Here is a 16,502-nt window from a genome sequence, read left to right on the forward strand (position 1 = left end):
TATCAATATCTTGACTTTTTTCCCTTTGGGATGAGATCTCAGCAAAGCATTCTGCCATGGGCTTCATTATAGCTTACGAGGCTTTAGAATCATAGTCAGTAATTTCCTCCGGGATTTCTGAGAAGACGTTGGAAGTGGTTGTGGAGAGCGAGGTTTTGTGATCCAACACCACGCCAGGCTCCGCCACAGCTGACGTAAGAGATGTCTTGGTGCTGATCAGCCCACACTGCTTTGTAGGCCAGTCTCCAAAAGACGCCTGGTATAGCAGAGCAAGATGCTTCTGAAGAAACTCACTCTTTTCTAGCAGCTGGCTAAAGGGAGACTCTCGCAGCTGTGCAGCTGTCAGGTCAAACCAGGGGAAGGTTCTGGAAAGAGAGAACAAGCAGAATCTTTTCTGGGCAACACCAGTCTGTTGCAGCTTGCTAATAACTTAACAAATAATGTCTTTCTTCAGTGTCTGACTACTAGTCTTTTGTCTTTTTTTTTTTTTTGGTCTTTGAGAAACAATCAGACTCCGAGACGTGAAGCTGAAGTGTTCCAGGCATTACTGTGCCAGGCATAGCAGAACTAAACATAACGACTCTGTGGAGATCCTGTACCAGTGGGAGCCTTTTCCCTCAAATAGTGTTCCCCTGACTTTGTATCATCAGTAACCCAGTCTTGTACTAATGTAAGTTCATTACTCATAAAAAACATCCTCTCCAGGTATTCCAATAGGACTTTTTTCTTTTCTTTTTTTTCTTTTTTTTTTTTTTTTTGCATCCAGTGTCCCAGTCCTGACCAGTGGCTTCAGACAATCCCAGCTACTAGCCAAACAGGAACCAGGGACCAGGACAAAATAACTCAGGGACGATAGTCCTGGTCTTTTATTGCTAACATATCTAAAGCAATCTTTTCCTGGCAGGTGTGTGGTCCTAAGAGCAGCACACATTTCAGCACCTTCCAACCCAACAAGACAGCCCCATGCTTCAGCTGTGGGACGTGGTAAGTTTCAGAGCAAAGAGAGAACCTGGACAAGCAGCACCTCAGCATTCGACCTTTTACTTACTCCTCTGGAGTCATTGAAGAGGCAAATTTTTTGCTGACAAAACTCTCGCATTCAAACCGTGGGCAGGAAGCTTTCTGCTCGGCACAGATGGGGCAGTGTGCAGGAAAACAGAGGTCATTGAGCAATTCCAGTGCCTTCTGGTGTGGCAGGCTCTGCCACATGCTGCTGTTCAGGGCTGCATAGAAAATGCCCACCAGCCATTTGCCATTGACTCTAATTTTCCCTGCACAACAAACAAAATCAAATGTCAACAACCAATATGCACACAGGTGTGAAGAGAGATTCTCGACTCACAGGCCTGCAAAGAATTGCGTTAGCACTCAGAGCTGGTTTATTTGAAACCTCTGGTTTAGGATCATTTCAGGTGAGGATATTAAAATTAATCTTTGCTATTGAGTTTAAACAAAGCGAGAGGTTTTACCCTGGGAGCTGAGGGGGCATGTTGCCTGCACAACAGCAAGGTCTTGCAGCACTGCGGTGACCGTCCCCTTCATCCCCCACTCCTTCGTAGGCTCCTTGCCGGAGCATTGGTACTGTGGCCTCATGATGGCATTGTAGCAAAGGAGTTGCTTCAACCTGAAAACAAATGCACACGAAGAACTGAGTGTGCCAGAAGAGCAGGATATCTCAGAGCCCACCTCGTCCCAGAGCCCCTAGCCCCTTCCCTCGGCCCTGCAATCAGCATCAGCATTGCCCTGCTCTGGCTGATGGGGGAGAAGCAGGGTGGGGAGGAGGAAGCAGCTGTCCTGTGTGGGATCTGCAAACTGAAAGGAAATGCGGTGCACTGGGTTTGCTTTTTTTGCCTGAGGAAAGTGCAGACTGCTGCCTTGCACGTTTTTCGCTGCGTTACCTCACAGTTACCTTACAGCAGTAACCAAAGGCCGTGGCAGGAGCGGGGTTTCAGTACCGGTGCTGTGTTTGAGCTGGAGCTGCTTTGACACCTCCTGACTGTGTCTGAGTTCATAGCCACAAAGCCTAGGGCTTCCTTTAGAAAAACAGAGAGCTGAAATTCTGAAGTGGTCCCATGAACCCAGCAGCTGGGGGCCTAGGGGAGTGACTGACCATGACCAGGTTCGCAGCAATGCTTTGCAGGAAAATTGTGAGGCACGGTAAGAGCTGCGCTCCCATGCAGCTCTGGCTGGGCCAGAGCACACACACTGTCCTCACCCCTCGAGCTTCGGGATGCAAAAATGGCGTGGGCCGGTTTACCTGGGCAGAGGGACCGCGGTGACGAGGCTGTACACCACGCAGGGTTTCCGGATGGCCGTCCGCACGGCGGAGCAGACGGACGCCACGTGTGACGGCAGGCAGCAGAGGAACAGGACGTCCGCCCAGGCCGCCAGCTGCGCGTTGTCGTAGAGGCAGGTGAGCCCCTGCTCCTGCAGGTCTGCTGCAGCAAGCGAGGTGCACGGTGCTCAGAGCCCACGGACCCAGCGCAGGGAAGAAGCACCCATGTGTGGGTGATGCACGACCACCCCTCCCAGGCTGGCTGCCCACCCAAAATGGCGCCAGGGGTTGTTGGCTGCCATCACTGCTCCTGCATGGCAAAGGGCACCTGCATGACGGAGCAGGCAGCCTCCCGGCCAGGAATTAACGTGCAGAGAGCTCAGCCCAGTTCATGCACGCTGATCTAAAGCCATAGAGCCGAGCCCTGGGATCTGGCTAGTTTTCAGCATCTATAAAAAGCCACTTAATAACCCCTGCTTCCTCTCTGCCCTGATACGATTAGGAGGAAGAGTTTTTCATTGAGTCCCACTGCCAGGCCCTGGCTGGGGAGCACTTACCCAGGCTCTCGGGGCGCCGGGTGGAAATGCGGATAGAGGGGCGCGGAGCCCGGCCCAGCGCCAGCAGCACTCGGGCCAGCTGCTTCCCGAGGTGGCCCCCGCCGATAATGCCGACCTTCAGGCCGTGGCTGCCCAGCAGGGAAGTCGGCAAGGCCTCCTCGGTCCCTCTTGGTCTGGGGAAGCAGAGGAGCTGGTGTCAGCCCAGCGGGAGCCATGTTTGCCCAGACCACCTGCAGTCCTGCCCTCCGGGAAGGGTCCCATGCCACGAGTCCGGACAGCTCGTCCCAGCCCTTCTCCTCACATCCAGCCCTGGCGCTGGTGTGTGCAGCACCCATGGGGCTCAGGGCTGCCGTTACTTTCCCCAGCTCTGTACTTTCCCCGGTTCTCCCAGGGACACATCGGTGCTATCTGGACCTACACCAGACCGACTGGTGATGTGCCTGTGTCATGCTTTAGCTCAGTAACGATGCAGTAGTTTGGGAAGAGCTCGGTGCTTTGAGGTCCCCCCCTGACATGACTACACCACCAAAGCAGCACGCTTTACCAACAGTGGGAGCTCACTTCACCGCACCTGAGGGCCTGGAGAAGTCTGCAGAAGAAGATGGCATGGGCACAAGCGCTCACTGTCAGCCCCTTGTGGCGCCTTGTCAGGTACAGCAACCCCTCCTCGCCTTCTACGGCTTCATCAGCCTGGAAGGACGTGAAAGGCTCTGCGATGTCGCACATCTTAGCCCAGAAGGACAAGCATCAGCAGCGAGGATTCAGAAGAGGGGCACGGCCTCCATCCACACAGCGCTGCAGCCCGTCCCAGCACCTGCTAGAGAGGAGGTGGAGGCAACATACAGACCCTGGCTCTTCTCAGGGCTTCTCCTTGCAGACACGGGACTTGCAGAAGTGGCTGGTCCCCATGTGCAATGCAGCTGCTGGGGACAAAAAATGTCAGTGGGCGTTTGAACCTGTGCTTTCCCTGAGGCTACAGTTCTCTTAAGTCCCAAATGGATGCAGCTCAGCAGCAGCATGCAGGTGTGGGAGCCCTGCTTGGTACCTGCAGTATTTCTTGAAGAGAGCCACATGGATGCTTTTGGGGGCATGAGGCAGTTGTCACAGGAGAGGCCAGGAGCAGCCCAAAAAGCTCTGAAAACCAATTTGTGCCGATTGCCTCCTGCCCAGGGAGGCTGCAGCACCGCTCCGTGTACCACAAACCACACCAGAGATGGAGAGACACTGAGGGCCTTCAGCAGCACGGCTCCCACAGGGTAAGAGGCACCACCAGGACGGAAACGCCCTCAGCCAAGCCTGAGCCAGGGACAAAGATGACCCATGCCTGCCACACCACATGTGGTCGGGGTCCTGACCTGCACTGTCCCTCACCTGCAGCCTGCCCAGGTTCCACCCGCTCAGGGTCTGTCCCGGTTTGTGTCCCCGCTGCCATGGTGAGTGCCCGGTTACCGGCTGCCTCAGGGGACTCTCGCCCTTCCTACAGGGAGCCGGGAGCATCGCCTCTTCCAGAGCCCAGCAGCTCCATTCAGAAATCCTACAACCAAGCAACGTCCTGGCCTGGGATACATGGGTAAGCCTGGCAGCAAACCTTACCCTAGCCAGCAGCACCCTGGGCCGCATTAGGAAGCGGGTCAGAGGCAATCCTGCCTCTACATCCAGGGTGCTGCCTCGTTCCGGGCTCTTCAGTACAGGAGACGTGGACATAGTGGAGAGTCCAGCAAAGGGCTGCTAAGATGGCTAAGGGACTAGAGCATTTTTCGTGACAGGCCGAGAGCTGGGACTGCTCACTCTGAAGAGAAGGCTGAGGGGAAGTCTTATCAGTGTGTATAAATATCTGATGGGAGGGAATGAAAATAACCAGACTATTTGTGGTACTGGTGCCCAGGGACAGGATGAGAGGCAGTGGGCACAAATTGGAACAGGGGAGATGCCGTCTGAACACAAGAAAACACTTTTTGAACACTTTTTTGTTTGTTTGTTTGTTAAACAGGAGTGGTCAAATACAGGAACAATTGCCCAGACAGGCTGGGGAGGCTTCAGCTGTGGGGTTACTGAAAATCCAACTGGAGACGGTCCTGGTCCACCTGCTGTAGGTAACCCTGGTTGAGCAGGGGGATTGGATGAGATGATCACGCAGTCCCTTCCAACCTAATCAGTCCTATGATTCTGTGGGAAAAATAAAGTAAAGCAAAACAACAGTGACCACAGAAACTGAGACTGCACTTAGTGCACAGTGCAGCAGGGGTCCTGGAGCCCAAACTTGCCCTCAAACCGGTTGGTACGTTGCTGTATATAACCTTCACCTCTCTGTGCTCATCCCCAGGGCAGCAGATGCTCCTGTGACATTCAAATGAATTTATTTGTGCTGATGGCATGGAAGGTGTGAAATAAGGTACTGCTGCAAGCAAAGCCTCTTCCCAGTGACACTCAGTGTGCTTTTCAGGATGTGAGAAAACACCCCGCACACTCACTTTGCAGAAGGTGTCAGAAATTGCTCAGGATCTACACAGAGTGGCAAAGTGCTCAATGTGGGACGGAAATAAACAGCCCAAGGAGAAAGAGACAGCTTTATTTAAGGAACGGAAGTGAAGTCTGGAAGGATGAAGCCAGCAGTTGCCTGAGGAGTTGTTTTTCTGAGAAAGTGCAATTCAATCCTTTCTGGCATAACACTCAGAGAAAAAAAAGAGTTGCTAGGGCCAGCAGGTTTGCGCTGACTGAGAAGGGTCGCTCCTTGCTCTCCATCCAACCCAGCAGGGTTCTGACCAGCTCCACACAACGTGCCCACTCTTTCCTGATGAAGGTATCTGCCGAGAGCTGCAGAGTGCCAGCATGGGGATAGAGGCAGAGGCTGCTGCCCTGGCTCTGCAGGAGTTCATGAAACACCTCTTTTCCTAGGGTGAGCCACAACAAAACAAAGAAATGGACTTTAAGGTGCAGCTGGCCCTTTCCCCCATCCCGCTCTGATGCGGGGAGAACACAGCCCAGTTGGCTTTACTCTCTCCACAGCCATGACTGGTGATGCCGAAGCCAGCTTGAATGTTACAGGGACTGGTCAGCACTGTCTGTTGGAGACCCATGATCGTGGCTGACCTCTTCTCTTGCTAGTTATAAACTCAGACACCACACAGAGCAAATGTAACCTTGCCTTGCCCAGCAACTTCCCTCTGTAAACAAAAGCCATGCCCGGCTTACAGCCAGGTCAAAGAGAATCAGATTCCAAAAGGAATCAACCCTGGTGGATCAGTTCCATGGTTTCACTGGCTGCATCAGAGCCGCTGCCTTCAACCAGCCTGAACGCTTCTGTCCCACGAGCCGCGGGCACCCACTGTCACTAACAAACACTGATCATGCAATGAGTAGTAACAGAGTTGCTCTGTTGGCGCTGGACCAGGTTTTGCAGTTTCCTCTCTCGCTGGCAAGGCAACGTCCAAGCAGGCTGCTCGCAGGTGCTCAGTTCTTCCATCGGATTTGCTAAAAGAGAGAAGGCGGCATGACTAACATCAGTGCTGACCGCAGATCCCTCAGGCCAAGCTGCTGAGGCCCAGTCCCTGAAAAGGGGAACTATGGCCGTAAGGTGCTACTTCTATCACTTCACCCTTCATTCCTGCACTGAATGCAACCCCAAACATAATAGTAGCTTCCCAGAAGCGAGAAAAGAATGTAGGAGAGCCATGCCCTTTCTGCACACCTAACCAAGAGCCATGTCTGATGAGAGTTTCTATAATAAAAAGTAGGTGTTTCTTACTGTGTTGTTGAGTATGCTGTTTATCTTCTCTTCTTCTGCAGAGCCTCTCTCCACCTTGCATTTATATGCCATCAGCTGGATGCGATCCTTTAGATCCCTGTACGTCTAAACAAACAGCAAAACCAGCACACATCTGAGCGAAGGGGACACTTCCACAGCTGGAAGGTTTCCCAAGACTCAGGAATAAGCAACCCCCACCAGGCACACGGCAGCAAACTGGCATGGGAAAGCTGGGGAGAAAAAGCAAGCTTTTGTCCCCTCTCTTCAGACACACAGCAAGGACTCACATCTATGACAACATCGTGGCACTTGTATTTTGTGGCAAGGTTCAACCGTGTCTCCACATCCTCTACCAAGCGCACATATTCCTGCAGCACCTGCAAGGGAAGGAAGAGTGTGTCAGCTCCCTTCTGCAGGTACTTCGGTACACTGGCCACACAGACTTGACTCCGTCCATCCTAAGGCAACAAGTGGCCGGGACAAGTCTGCTAAGGACTCCAAGGGCAGTAAAGCTTTGCTCACAAAGCTCCAAGTCCTGTGCTACCTCATTTCTATGGATCAGGTTAGCCATTACCAGATAGATGAAGCATATATGTTTAAAGTTAACACAGCAAACAAGGCTGCCAATGCACTGTGGAGAGCTTGCTCTGTGGGCAGCTCACCTGGGGAATCAGTCATGTCTCAAATCCCAGTGAAGACCAAGAGGACACAGGCAGTGGTTCCTTGCTCACCTGGACAGGTGCATTGTTCCTCTGCAAGATCTCCACCACGCGGTGGAAGCCAATAGGTGCCTTCTTCTTGGTGTAGCCCAGCCAGTTCTGGAATGACAGCCAAACCTTTTGTTAATCCTAACGGGCAATCCCTCCAGCCACTGCAAGAGGAAGCAAGAAACTGGTTCTCCCCTGGTGAAGGAAGAAATAACCTCTCTCCAGCTGCCAGCAACGTACCCCGTCAGCCACCACATGCACCACTTGCAGAGCCCTTCACCAGTGGCTGGGCTCAGGCTGGCTGCGAACCATTTGGTAAAGGGGCACAAGGGCAGCCTGCGTCTCTGGCGCAGTTGCTGCAACCAGTCCAGGCCCGGGAGAGCTCAGGGAAAGGAGAAATATATTGTAACGCCCTGCTGGGCCCTGCTGAAATGAAACCAGTCTGTCTGGTAACTCCGGAACAAGCCAGCTATCAGCAGCAGATATCAGCACTTGGAACTGAATTCCTAGCAAGGCTTTCCCCAACTCACCTTGGTGGTAAAGAGGGCATCCACATCCTCCCAGGCTCGCAGCTTGGCACGGGCAGCCAGGGCAGTCAGCACATACTGCTTATCAGGAATCTGCAAGGCACAGAGCTGCAGTCAGAGCACTAGCACTGCTCAGAAGGCCTGTGTGGGATGCAGAGGAATGGCACCTGCCCCCAGCCTTGTCAGAAATCATACCAACAGCCAGGCAAGGAAGTGAGATACTGCCTGAGACCCCTGTCAGCACTGCAGAGGGCAGGAGGCAGGGATTTGCAAGTGCTGTTGCAGTCAGTATGCATTGGCCCCTGCTCAGTGGGACAGTGAAAGCCTCCACATGACTCCCACCTGCATTTCTGAGCTTCCAGAATAGGCCTGCCCAAGGAGAATACAGTGCCTCCCCTGAACCCCCGCCTCCGTGCTGAGCCTCTCAAACTCCTGCCCAGCCCCCTCGCTAAACACAATTCGGTTGCCCACATTTTCAGCCGGTGCTGCCGGCAGGAAGCTCACATACCTTAAATGTTTTCTTCAGATTGGTTGGGCTGCTGAATGTTCCCTAGAGAGAGCAGACAGTCAGTGCAAACTCAACAGAGGAGGCCAAGACAGAAGTTCAAACACCTTTCATTGTAAGGCATTTGCCCTGCACATGACGAATCTCCCTGCTATCATAGTCTTCATGAGCTTTTTGCTCATTACAGTGACAAAGGAAAAACTGACAGAAAAGAGCAACTAACCTACTCCATTAGGTCTCTGGTTTGGTTTTCCCTACATTCTCAAGCTGTTGCACCTCCAGCACTTCAGAGACCAGAATCATACACCTCAGCCTCATGGGATTAAGGACTAATTTTAAGGACTATTTCTGTCTGCTTGGAGGCAGCACAAGACAGTGATTTCTTTTAGGGTGTAACTCAGTGATAGGCCACCCTAGGTTGAATGTCCTTTCTTAGAGCACATAAGAAATCTCCAACCTGGTCCCGGATGGCTGAGGTAGCTTCATTTCTCTGGTCTCTCTTGCGGATGAAATATGACCCCCCCTTCTTTCCTGAACATGCCCAGCTTAACCACCTCTCATATTGAGGGCTACAGGGATGAGATGTAACCTTGGTCCTCTACCACATCAACCTCACCTCAGCCTCTGTGTAGTGGTAGAAACAGGAATAGAAGAGAGTGGTCACTAGTGGCATGTTGAGAATTGAGGCCTTGCGAGGGTATTTCCGAAATATCTCTGACTGCCCAGCCGTCTCCAAGTGTCGATCATTGGCCTGAGGAAATAAACAGACAGAGGGTGAGCATGACTCAGGGCAGCTGCCTGACCTAGTTACGGGGTATAGACCTGGGCAGAGTGTTGTGATAGCAAAGCCCAAGCACAGCCTCAACACGCCACGCAGTCTGATGTCTGCTATTTCACACGTGGGTCTGGCGCAGCAGCTTGCAGAGCAGTTAAGCTACACTAGCCAGGCAGGCTGTTTAGATGCAGAGCAGTATGAGTTAGGGACAGATAGGGATCTCACAGATAGTTGCAGTCACCTCCTGACCAGCAAAAGAAAGATTTCATACCTCAATTATGATCTGTCTCTCCAGCAGTGTGTAATGGTCTTGGATGTGGGAGATATCCTCCGGTGAAAATGGCAGCCTGGCCAGACACGCGGGAAGAAAACAGTCAGCAGCTCTTAATGCAGCACACTTGGAGGGAAGTTTTTCTCTGCTGACCACGCTCTCCACATACAGGGATGCGGGGAACACCCCCTACTCTTCCCAGCCTGAGAGTAGGTAACTCAAGCTCTTGCCCCATCAACCCTGCCTCATTGCCCTCTCCAGATGGCTTTCTCCTAGACAAGCTCCACAGAAGGAAAAATTATGTGGCGTCCCTTATAGAAAAACCTAAAGCTGATGTTACCAATTTCCTTAAGCGCTCAGGCACCCACGCTTTTACCCTTCACAACCCGATCAGAAGGTCAAGAAAGCATTTCTGCCCCCAAGTAAGTAGCAAAAGATGCTGGACTAGTGATCAACACAAATTCTTCTGTCTGCATTATGTCCACAATACCTCGCTGCCACCGAGGCAAAGCCAGCATCAATTTTGGAACTACTTAAGCTGCAGTACTTGGACAGGCGTCTGATTTTCTTTATTACCAGCTTCTGTGGAGCACCCATATCCGTCCCACCCTTTTTCGTTTTTCCTTACCCAATGCATCCTTTCAGAAATTCCCTCCTCTTTTCTACATCCTGGATGTTCAAATGCTCCCGATACTGAGAGAGCTGGAGGGAGAGGGAAAAGAAGCACAGTCTGTCTCGTGAATTTAGGACGTACAGGACTCCAGGGGGCGAAACAGGGACGCGAAGCTCTCGTCTGACAACCAGACACCCTGCGGCCACCTCTCCCTGCCCTTTTCATGCTCAGTGCACCCTCTTCACCACGTAAAAGGAGCTTCTGCTCCTGGGAATACTCACAGCAACTTCCTCAGTCCTGTCTAGGAACCTGCAAAAGGAAATAAGCAAGCATTAATTGGAGGGAGATACCTAGCAGCGTGCTCAGATCTGCCACGTGGCTGCGCAAAGCCTCACCTGAGCAGGTCCAGAAGCATCTTCTGCTCGCCGGTCTCCTTGAGGAAATGGATCAGATGACACAAGGCCACCTGCCGCTCCTCCAGCTCCCGAAACAAGATTTCTACAGGAGAGAGGGATGTGCACATGTGGGTAAAAGAAGCTAGCATGACCAAGCCAGAGGGGGTTACACACGGTGCACGGAGCTGCAAGCAGTTAGCAGGATTCAGCAACCTTCCCCACCTCAAAGCCTGGTCTGCGGGGCGATGGCACAGAAGAGGCACACTCACGAGGCTGCTGGGTGAATTCCCAGCAGAGTGCTACTCCTACAGATTCATTCTCATTTACCCCATCACCACCACCACCTCCCAGCGTTTAAAGCTCCCCTCTGGGACCTTGATGGGCACCACCACCCCCCTCCCACGTTACACTCACTGCAAGAATATTTCACACTCAGTAAAGCAGCAATACCTCAGCTGCTGTCTCTCTGTGACTTGCAGCTGGTGAAAGAACTAGCCTCTGTCCTTAACTGAAACCCTCACCCCAGGCACACTTACCTCTCCTGAGCGTCCGTTTCAGGAATATCAGGACCTGTGAGCACAGAGAGGCAGCTCTCAGCTGAACATACCAGTCTTCACCAGAATTAAGACAGAGAGACAGCAAACTGTCAAGTTTGGCCCAGGTCTAGGGAAACTTTTGCAAGGGTGTCTGAAGGCACAGCTCTTACAGTGCTCAGCTGAATTCTGCAACCCACTGGACACAAGGCAAGCAGTGAGCCAGGGCCACAGCTGCCAGGCTTCTCCAGAGCTTAGCTTAGCGAGACCAAGAAAAAACTTTCCCTGAAGCATCCGAGGACTTAAAATACCTGGATGGGGGAAGCTTTGACACAGCTCCACTTGCTGCCTGATGCTGTGGAAACCAGAAAAACTGGAGAAGTCCCTCAAATCTTTTGTGCTGCAGTGAGCAGATTAAACCTTGGCCTTTGAGAAGTTGCTGCAAAGAGCCCTTTGAGGGCTGAAGGATCGGGTTCCTTATTATTATTCCTGCAGACTGGCAGGAAAGCCTGCAGGAATATGGAACTTTCCAGCCTTAAGCTTTGACAATTTTCAGTAACTTCTTCACCTGAACTAAAGAAACCGCATCTTGCAAGATGAGGTGGCCAACTGACTGTCCACACAAGCACCCTCTGCGGGGTCACCCAGGAGTTCCCAGCCCTGTGTGCCCCCAGCAGGACTCACAGCTGTAATGACATTCCCATCGTGCCCTGCCACAGCTTCATCCAAGAGCACCAGCTTGTCCTGCAGGGAGCGAAATCTCTCTAGAGAGCAGACCTGGAGAAAGAAGAGGTGTAAGTAGGCATACAAGACATCAGGCAAGTCCCCACGCTGAATCAAGCCCTAAGGTGTTACCCAGTCTTTCCGCATGAGCCCTTCAGTAACACAAATAACTGCCCCACCAACCGCTGGAGAACTTTCCATTCAGCTGAAGCCATGTGCTGTGCGATCCCTGGGAATCTGTCAGCTGAGGTTGGAGAGTTAGCCCTCGTTACTGCCTGGGTTAGGACAGCAGACACCATACATTTGGCACAAACACTCTCGCAACAAGGCCAAACTTCCCTGCATGCCACAAACCACCAGTCCTGACAGTAGGAGGGAACTCCATAGCGTTCTTGCCATGGAGGAGAATGGAAAAGTAGAACCGCACGACTGCCCGCTTCTTCTTATCCTGTAATTGTGGCCTCTCTCAGCCTTTGGTCCACCTGCCCTCTGTCCAGCATGCCTCAGCACGGCAACTATTAAGGACAGGTAGCTTCGAAGGCAGTTCTTAAGGGCTGCACACAACTCCTGTGCACTCGCTGCAAACTGAGGCAGCCGACACTAAGATTCCATCTTCATCCCTCCGTTTGCCACCAACTAAGAAGTGAAATAAAGCCCCAAAGCCTTGGATCTTTTCCATAAACTGAGCCCCAGGGAGTGGAAAGGGTAGAGGGGGTGTAGCAGTTCAGGTACCTCCTGTCAAAGACTAGCTGAGCAGACGACTCAGTTAACAACCCAACAAAACCCTGCAGGTCTTCTGCTGCTCCTGAGCTACAGTGATCTCCACAGTGATCTCTGCACTGCCACCTGGCAAAGCAACAGACAGGCACAGCACCATCCCTGGCAGATGCTGCACGCAGCATGGATCCCCTTCCTGCTCCTGGAACAGCCAGAAGCATGGAGAAACATAAAGCAGCTTGGGAGCACCCCCCCCTCCTTCTCTCACAAGCAGAAGAACGAGGAATATTCTTACCTTGCCCCTCTGCATTCGCCTGACTGTATCTTTGGGGCTCCAGTCACTGCTGTAATCCTGCCACGAGAGAAACAAAGAGCAACTCAAGAGAACAATGAATTATTGAAAATCTAAATATAAGAGGGGGGAAAAAAAAAAAAGCTGATCCAGTTCCTCCCTACTAGGGAACCACTGCACACGAGTGTCTCAAGTCAATATATAACTGAAGGTCAGATGTTCTGAGCATAAGGGCGCAGAACAGCTGCTGGAAAGGCTCATAGAGTGCTTTTATTTTTTTTTTAGTGCACTAGTAGAATTCAATACTGGTCAGAGAGAAAGGAGGCTCAGGGTCTGGCTTGAACGCTGTGTGTTTATGTCTGCTGGTAAAGGCACTGGCTTCTGTCTGTGTTAATCTGTGTGGCCAGCTGTGCTAGCATTGTGCCTGTCTGCATCTGTTGGGAATGTGTGCTCAGCCTTGTTACAGTCTGGACCTGTGGACACGGAACCACAGCCTCACATCTGCTAGGCTGGGACAAGAGGACTTCACTCAGTCCCCAAAACCCCTGGATTCTGCAACACCTAGCACTGCCTCTATGGGAGAAGAACACTCCTGCCAGCTGGTACCCCATGTCTGTGCCCTCCCTGTCCCAGTGATTCATGAACAACAAGTTTAGAAACCTTCAGGTTTCTTTTAAGGAGCACAGTTCACCTGACCAAACATGAAAGCAGTTTATTGGCAAAGCACTATTTAGAAATCCTTTTCACAGAGACCGCTGGGCCTTCAGCAGGAGAAGGAATAACTAATATCCTCAGCAAAGCTCCCTACTTCTGCGTTAAAACAGAGAACACCTAAACCAGCTGTGAGGCTGGGTCTGCATTTGGCAGCTCCCTGTCCTTATCCCTGCATTGCCCTCTGCTGTCTGAAATAGCAATTAATCAATTCCCATAAAACCTTCAGAGCACAAAAAGCTCTCATCTCAGCACTACAAACATGGGCTGCTCACCTTGTACTCAGCTTTCGGTCTGCGCAGCTCTGGGGCATAGTTTTTAACTCCTGTGTCTGAGAGGGCTGAAAGGGAAGGACAAAACTGAGGAGCGCATCAAAATCCTGGCTCATATCCACTTCCAAAATTGCCCTTTCCTTGGTTTCAAGCATCAAATGGCAATCCAAAGTTGCTTTAAACCCAACAGTCATCAGTTGTACATAAATAGATTCCCTCGAATCATCACGCCAACCCTTTTGCTGGTTTGCTGAAGAACTTTCAGGCAACCCATTCCTGCAATACTAGGAAGACGACACTGCTCATTTTTGGAAATGCTGTGGTTTATGCAAACCTGCACCCATCCCAAAACGAGGCAGGGGTTCAGAACTTACCATCTGAAAGGGACTGTAAACTGGGAAGTTTGTTTCGTCCTGCAATCAAAACAAAACTCATGAAAGACTTGTCTCTTCTCTGGTAACATCTCTTGCAGAGGGAACACGGGTCTAGACTGCAACCTGGTGAGCTGCAGCCATGCCAGTGCAGAACAGGCCACTCTACACAGATACATGCCACATTGGCATACCTGGGGCTCACCTGCTTGCAGTCTGAGGCTTTGAAATAGCCTGTGCCATCACAACCCATGCTGCACCCTAGCCCTATCTGCCTTCTCATTGCCAAAGCTGGGAGAGGTTAGAGAGCCTGAGTTTGCTCCTCTACCTGCAGAGCTGAGGCTCCAGCATGCAGCACTGCTTAGGCCACCACAACACAGCTTTGCTCACCACGGCTGCAACTCTGATGCCTTTTTATCACTCTATTATCAAAGCTGTTAGTAGAAAAACACCCCAGAGAAAGCGACAAAGCAAAAGCTGGCATGTTGCCCAACTGAGACACAAGAGAGCCGAACTCGTACAAGCTGTTTATGTCCCCCATGCCCTGCTGCACAATTCCCCCACCAGCCAGCTACGCTACCACTGCTGCTACCAGCAGCACTGAACCCATCAGCAGCAGCCAGCTGAGCTCCAACTAAAGAGCAACCAACTTGTTCTCCCTACAGCAATGAGGGTCAGATGAGGCCCACATGGATCAAACCAGTCCTTTTGTAGCCTGCTCTTTTCCACTGTGCAAACAGATTGTGGTAAAGTGCTGTGCTCTACCTTGCTATTCTGTGGAACCTAGCTCACAGGAAGCCAAAATCCCCAAAGCCACCTCCCACAACAGGAGAGCTGCCTATCTTCTGCACAAGGCAGGCACAGTCACCAATTTCTGACCAGTGACAGAGACACTCACAGTGAAGAGGGATCGGAGCTCCCCTGTTTTGTAATACACTCAATACAACCTATTTACATAAGGTAACTTGATTTCCCCCTTGATATTGTTGAGGGAAAAGCCATTTGCCCACATTGTGTACGAGGAACCTCACCTTTGAATAGGCTGCTTAGGGAGTAGGAGGAAACTTGCTTGGGTAAAGCGGCATTGGAGGAAGAGCCCTTCTGTAGGCTGGAGTCTCGGCCTTCCAGGGAGCTAGTGCTGCTGGAGGCGGTCTCTTTGATTGACCAGGAGATGCCTGTGCACAGACAGAGGTTATTCAGAACAGAGAAAGAGAAAACCTCTCTGTAAACAAAGTTCTTATGGCAGGGCAGGAATATTACCAAGCGTGTCCCGGTCAGTTCTGCACTAACATGTCCTGCTAAGTTTGACAGCCCAGTGCTGACCGGATGCACTGTGCAGAACCCCGATCTCATGTAACAGTGCTGGTCAAACAGCTGCTCATTGCCCTCCAGAAACGGCTGCATTTCAGCAATGCTGTACAACTTGTTATGGATTATCTTAAAAAAGCATACGCCACCCAACGTTTGTGTGTCTTTTATGGGGTAAAGCATCATCTGCACTCCAGAGGTACAAAGCAAGACGGAGAATCCCTGTCTTACCTCAGATTATGGACAAATAGGAGCATACCTCCCCGGACACTGGAAAACTAAGATAGTTTTCCTCCCCACACAGACAAAACAGCTGTCAATGTTCACGTGCATTCATCTCTTTTTTTTTGTTTGTTCAAGCCAGTTTTCCCTTTTTTTCATGCATTTTTCACATGTTTTAGGACAAGGTGGTACAACAGAATAGCTGATGGGAAAAGAAAAAGTCTGCACTGGTGGGAGGAGCTGCAGCACAGGCCAAGAAGGGGCTCCTTGAAGGCTCCCTGGGTGATCTGTATTTAAAATGTCACCGCTTGGATGATGCCCACTGGCTAGCAAGCGCCACATTTTCTGCGGGTAATGAGCTCCAAAAAAAAGCAGATGGCATCGTGCGTGGGTCCTGAGGTTATGCCCACCGCCGCCAGAAGTACATTTGACAAAATCACAGAACCGTACGGGTGGGAAGGGGCCTCGGGAGACCACGGGGCCTGCACTCACTTCCCACGGGCTCCCCGCTCCAGCTGACCTTCTCCAGCTCATCCTCATCATCGTCAACGATGTCCCGCAGGCTGTTCACCGCCCGTTTGGACTCCTTCAGCTGCGGACAGACACGGGGCTCGCCTCAGGCCGCCTGCCGGGGAGCCTCGGGGGGCCCCGCGGGGCAGCCGGCCCCTACCTGGCACAGCTCGTCGTCCTCGTCGTCGAAGGTGAAGGCCCGGCACTTGGAGCTGTGCCAGTACTCCTCCTCGTCCGCCCGCGACCGGCTCATCTGCAACGGCAACGGGCGGCGGCCTCAGGACCCCAGCCCCCGGTTCCCGGCCCCGGCCCCGGCCCCCGCCCGCTCCCCGCCCGCTCCCCGCTCACCTCCCCTCACGCCCCAGGCACCGGCACCGGCCGCTGAGGTACAGCCGCCGCCCGCGCGGGGCACGCCGGGACTCGTAGTCCGCCCGCCGCCCTCCCGCCCTTCCCCTCCCCCGCACGCGGACTAC

General features: G+C 52.2%; 2 protein-coding genes across 2 annotated transcripts; both read right to left on the reverse strand.

Moving 5' to 3' along the window:
• Positions 1 to 23: 23 nt before the first annotated feature.
• Positions 24 to 4,536, reverse strand: NOXRED1 (NADP dependent oxidoreductase domain containing 1; the record flags this gene model as incomplete). Its single annotated transcript, XM_083840297.1, is given in 8 exon segments — positions 24 to 365; positions 1,049 to 1,271; positions 1,470 to 1,624; positions 2,258 to 2,438; positions 2,833 to 3,005; positions 3,404 to 3,579; positions 3,583 to 3,646; positions 4,421 to 4,536. Coding segments are annotated over 8 exon segments (1,380 nt in total). The 3' UTR covers positions 24 to 73.
• Positions 4,537 to 5,384: 848 nt separating this feature from the next.
• VIPAS39 (VPS33B interacting protein, apical-basolateral polarity regulator, spe-39 homolog) lies at positions 5,385 to 16,481 on the reverse strand. The gene is made up of 20 exons (XM_083837986.1): positions 16,378 to 16,481; positions 16,190 to 16,282; positions 16,012 to 16,111; positions 15,021 to 15,164; positions 13,993 to 14,031; positions 13,622 to 13,686; positions 12,639 to 12,695; positions 11,588 to 11,680; positions 10,907 to 10,940; positions 10,371 to 10,473; positions 10,257 to 10,284; positions 9,991 to 10,064; positions 9,363 to 9,438; positions 8,933 to 9,067; positions 8,320 to 8,361; positions 7,815 to 7,904; positions 7,309 to 7,395; positions 6,865 to 6,954; positions 6,578 to 6,682; positions 5,385 to 6,303 (listed from the first exon to the last, which is right to left on the reverse strand). Exons 2-20 carry the CDS (start codon positions 16,280 to 16,282, stop codon positions 6,283 to 6,285), a joined length of 1,476 nt encoding a protein of 491 aa, XP_083694112.1. The 5' UTR covers positions 16,378 to 16,481; the 3' UTR covers positions 5,385 to 6,282.
• Between the last annotated feature and the right edge of the window lie 21 nt (positions 16,482 to 16,502).

The sequence above is a fragment of the Anser anser genome, assembly GCF_964211835.1.
Source record: "Anser anser genome assembly, chromosome: 5".
NCBI lineage: Eukaryota > Metazoa > Chordata > Aves > Anseriformes > Anatidae > Anser > Anser anser.

What these genes read in the sequence shown, in the direction of transcription:
- VIPAS39 (XM_083837986.1), bottom strand. Translation starts at nt 16,282, where the DNA reads ATGAGCCGGTCGCGGGCGGACGAGGAGGAGTACTGGCACAGCTCCAAG. An exon ending in GAAACGGACGCTCAGGAGAG is followed by an intron (nt 10,474 to 10,906) that starts GTAAGTGTGCCT and finishes TCTCTCCTGTAG; the next exon opens with AAATCTTGTTTCGGGAGCTG. An exon ending in ACAGCATACTCAACAACACA is followed by an intron (nt 6,304 to 6,577) that starts GTAAGAAACACC and finishes TCTCTCTTTTAG; the next exon opens with CAAATCCGATGGAAGAACTG.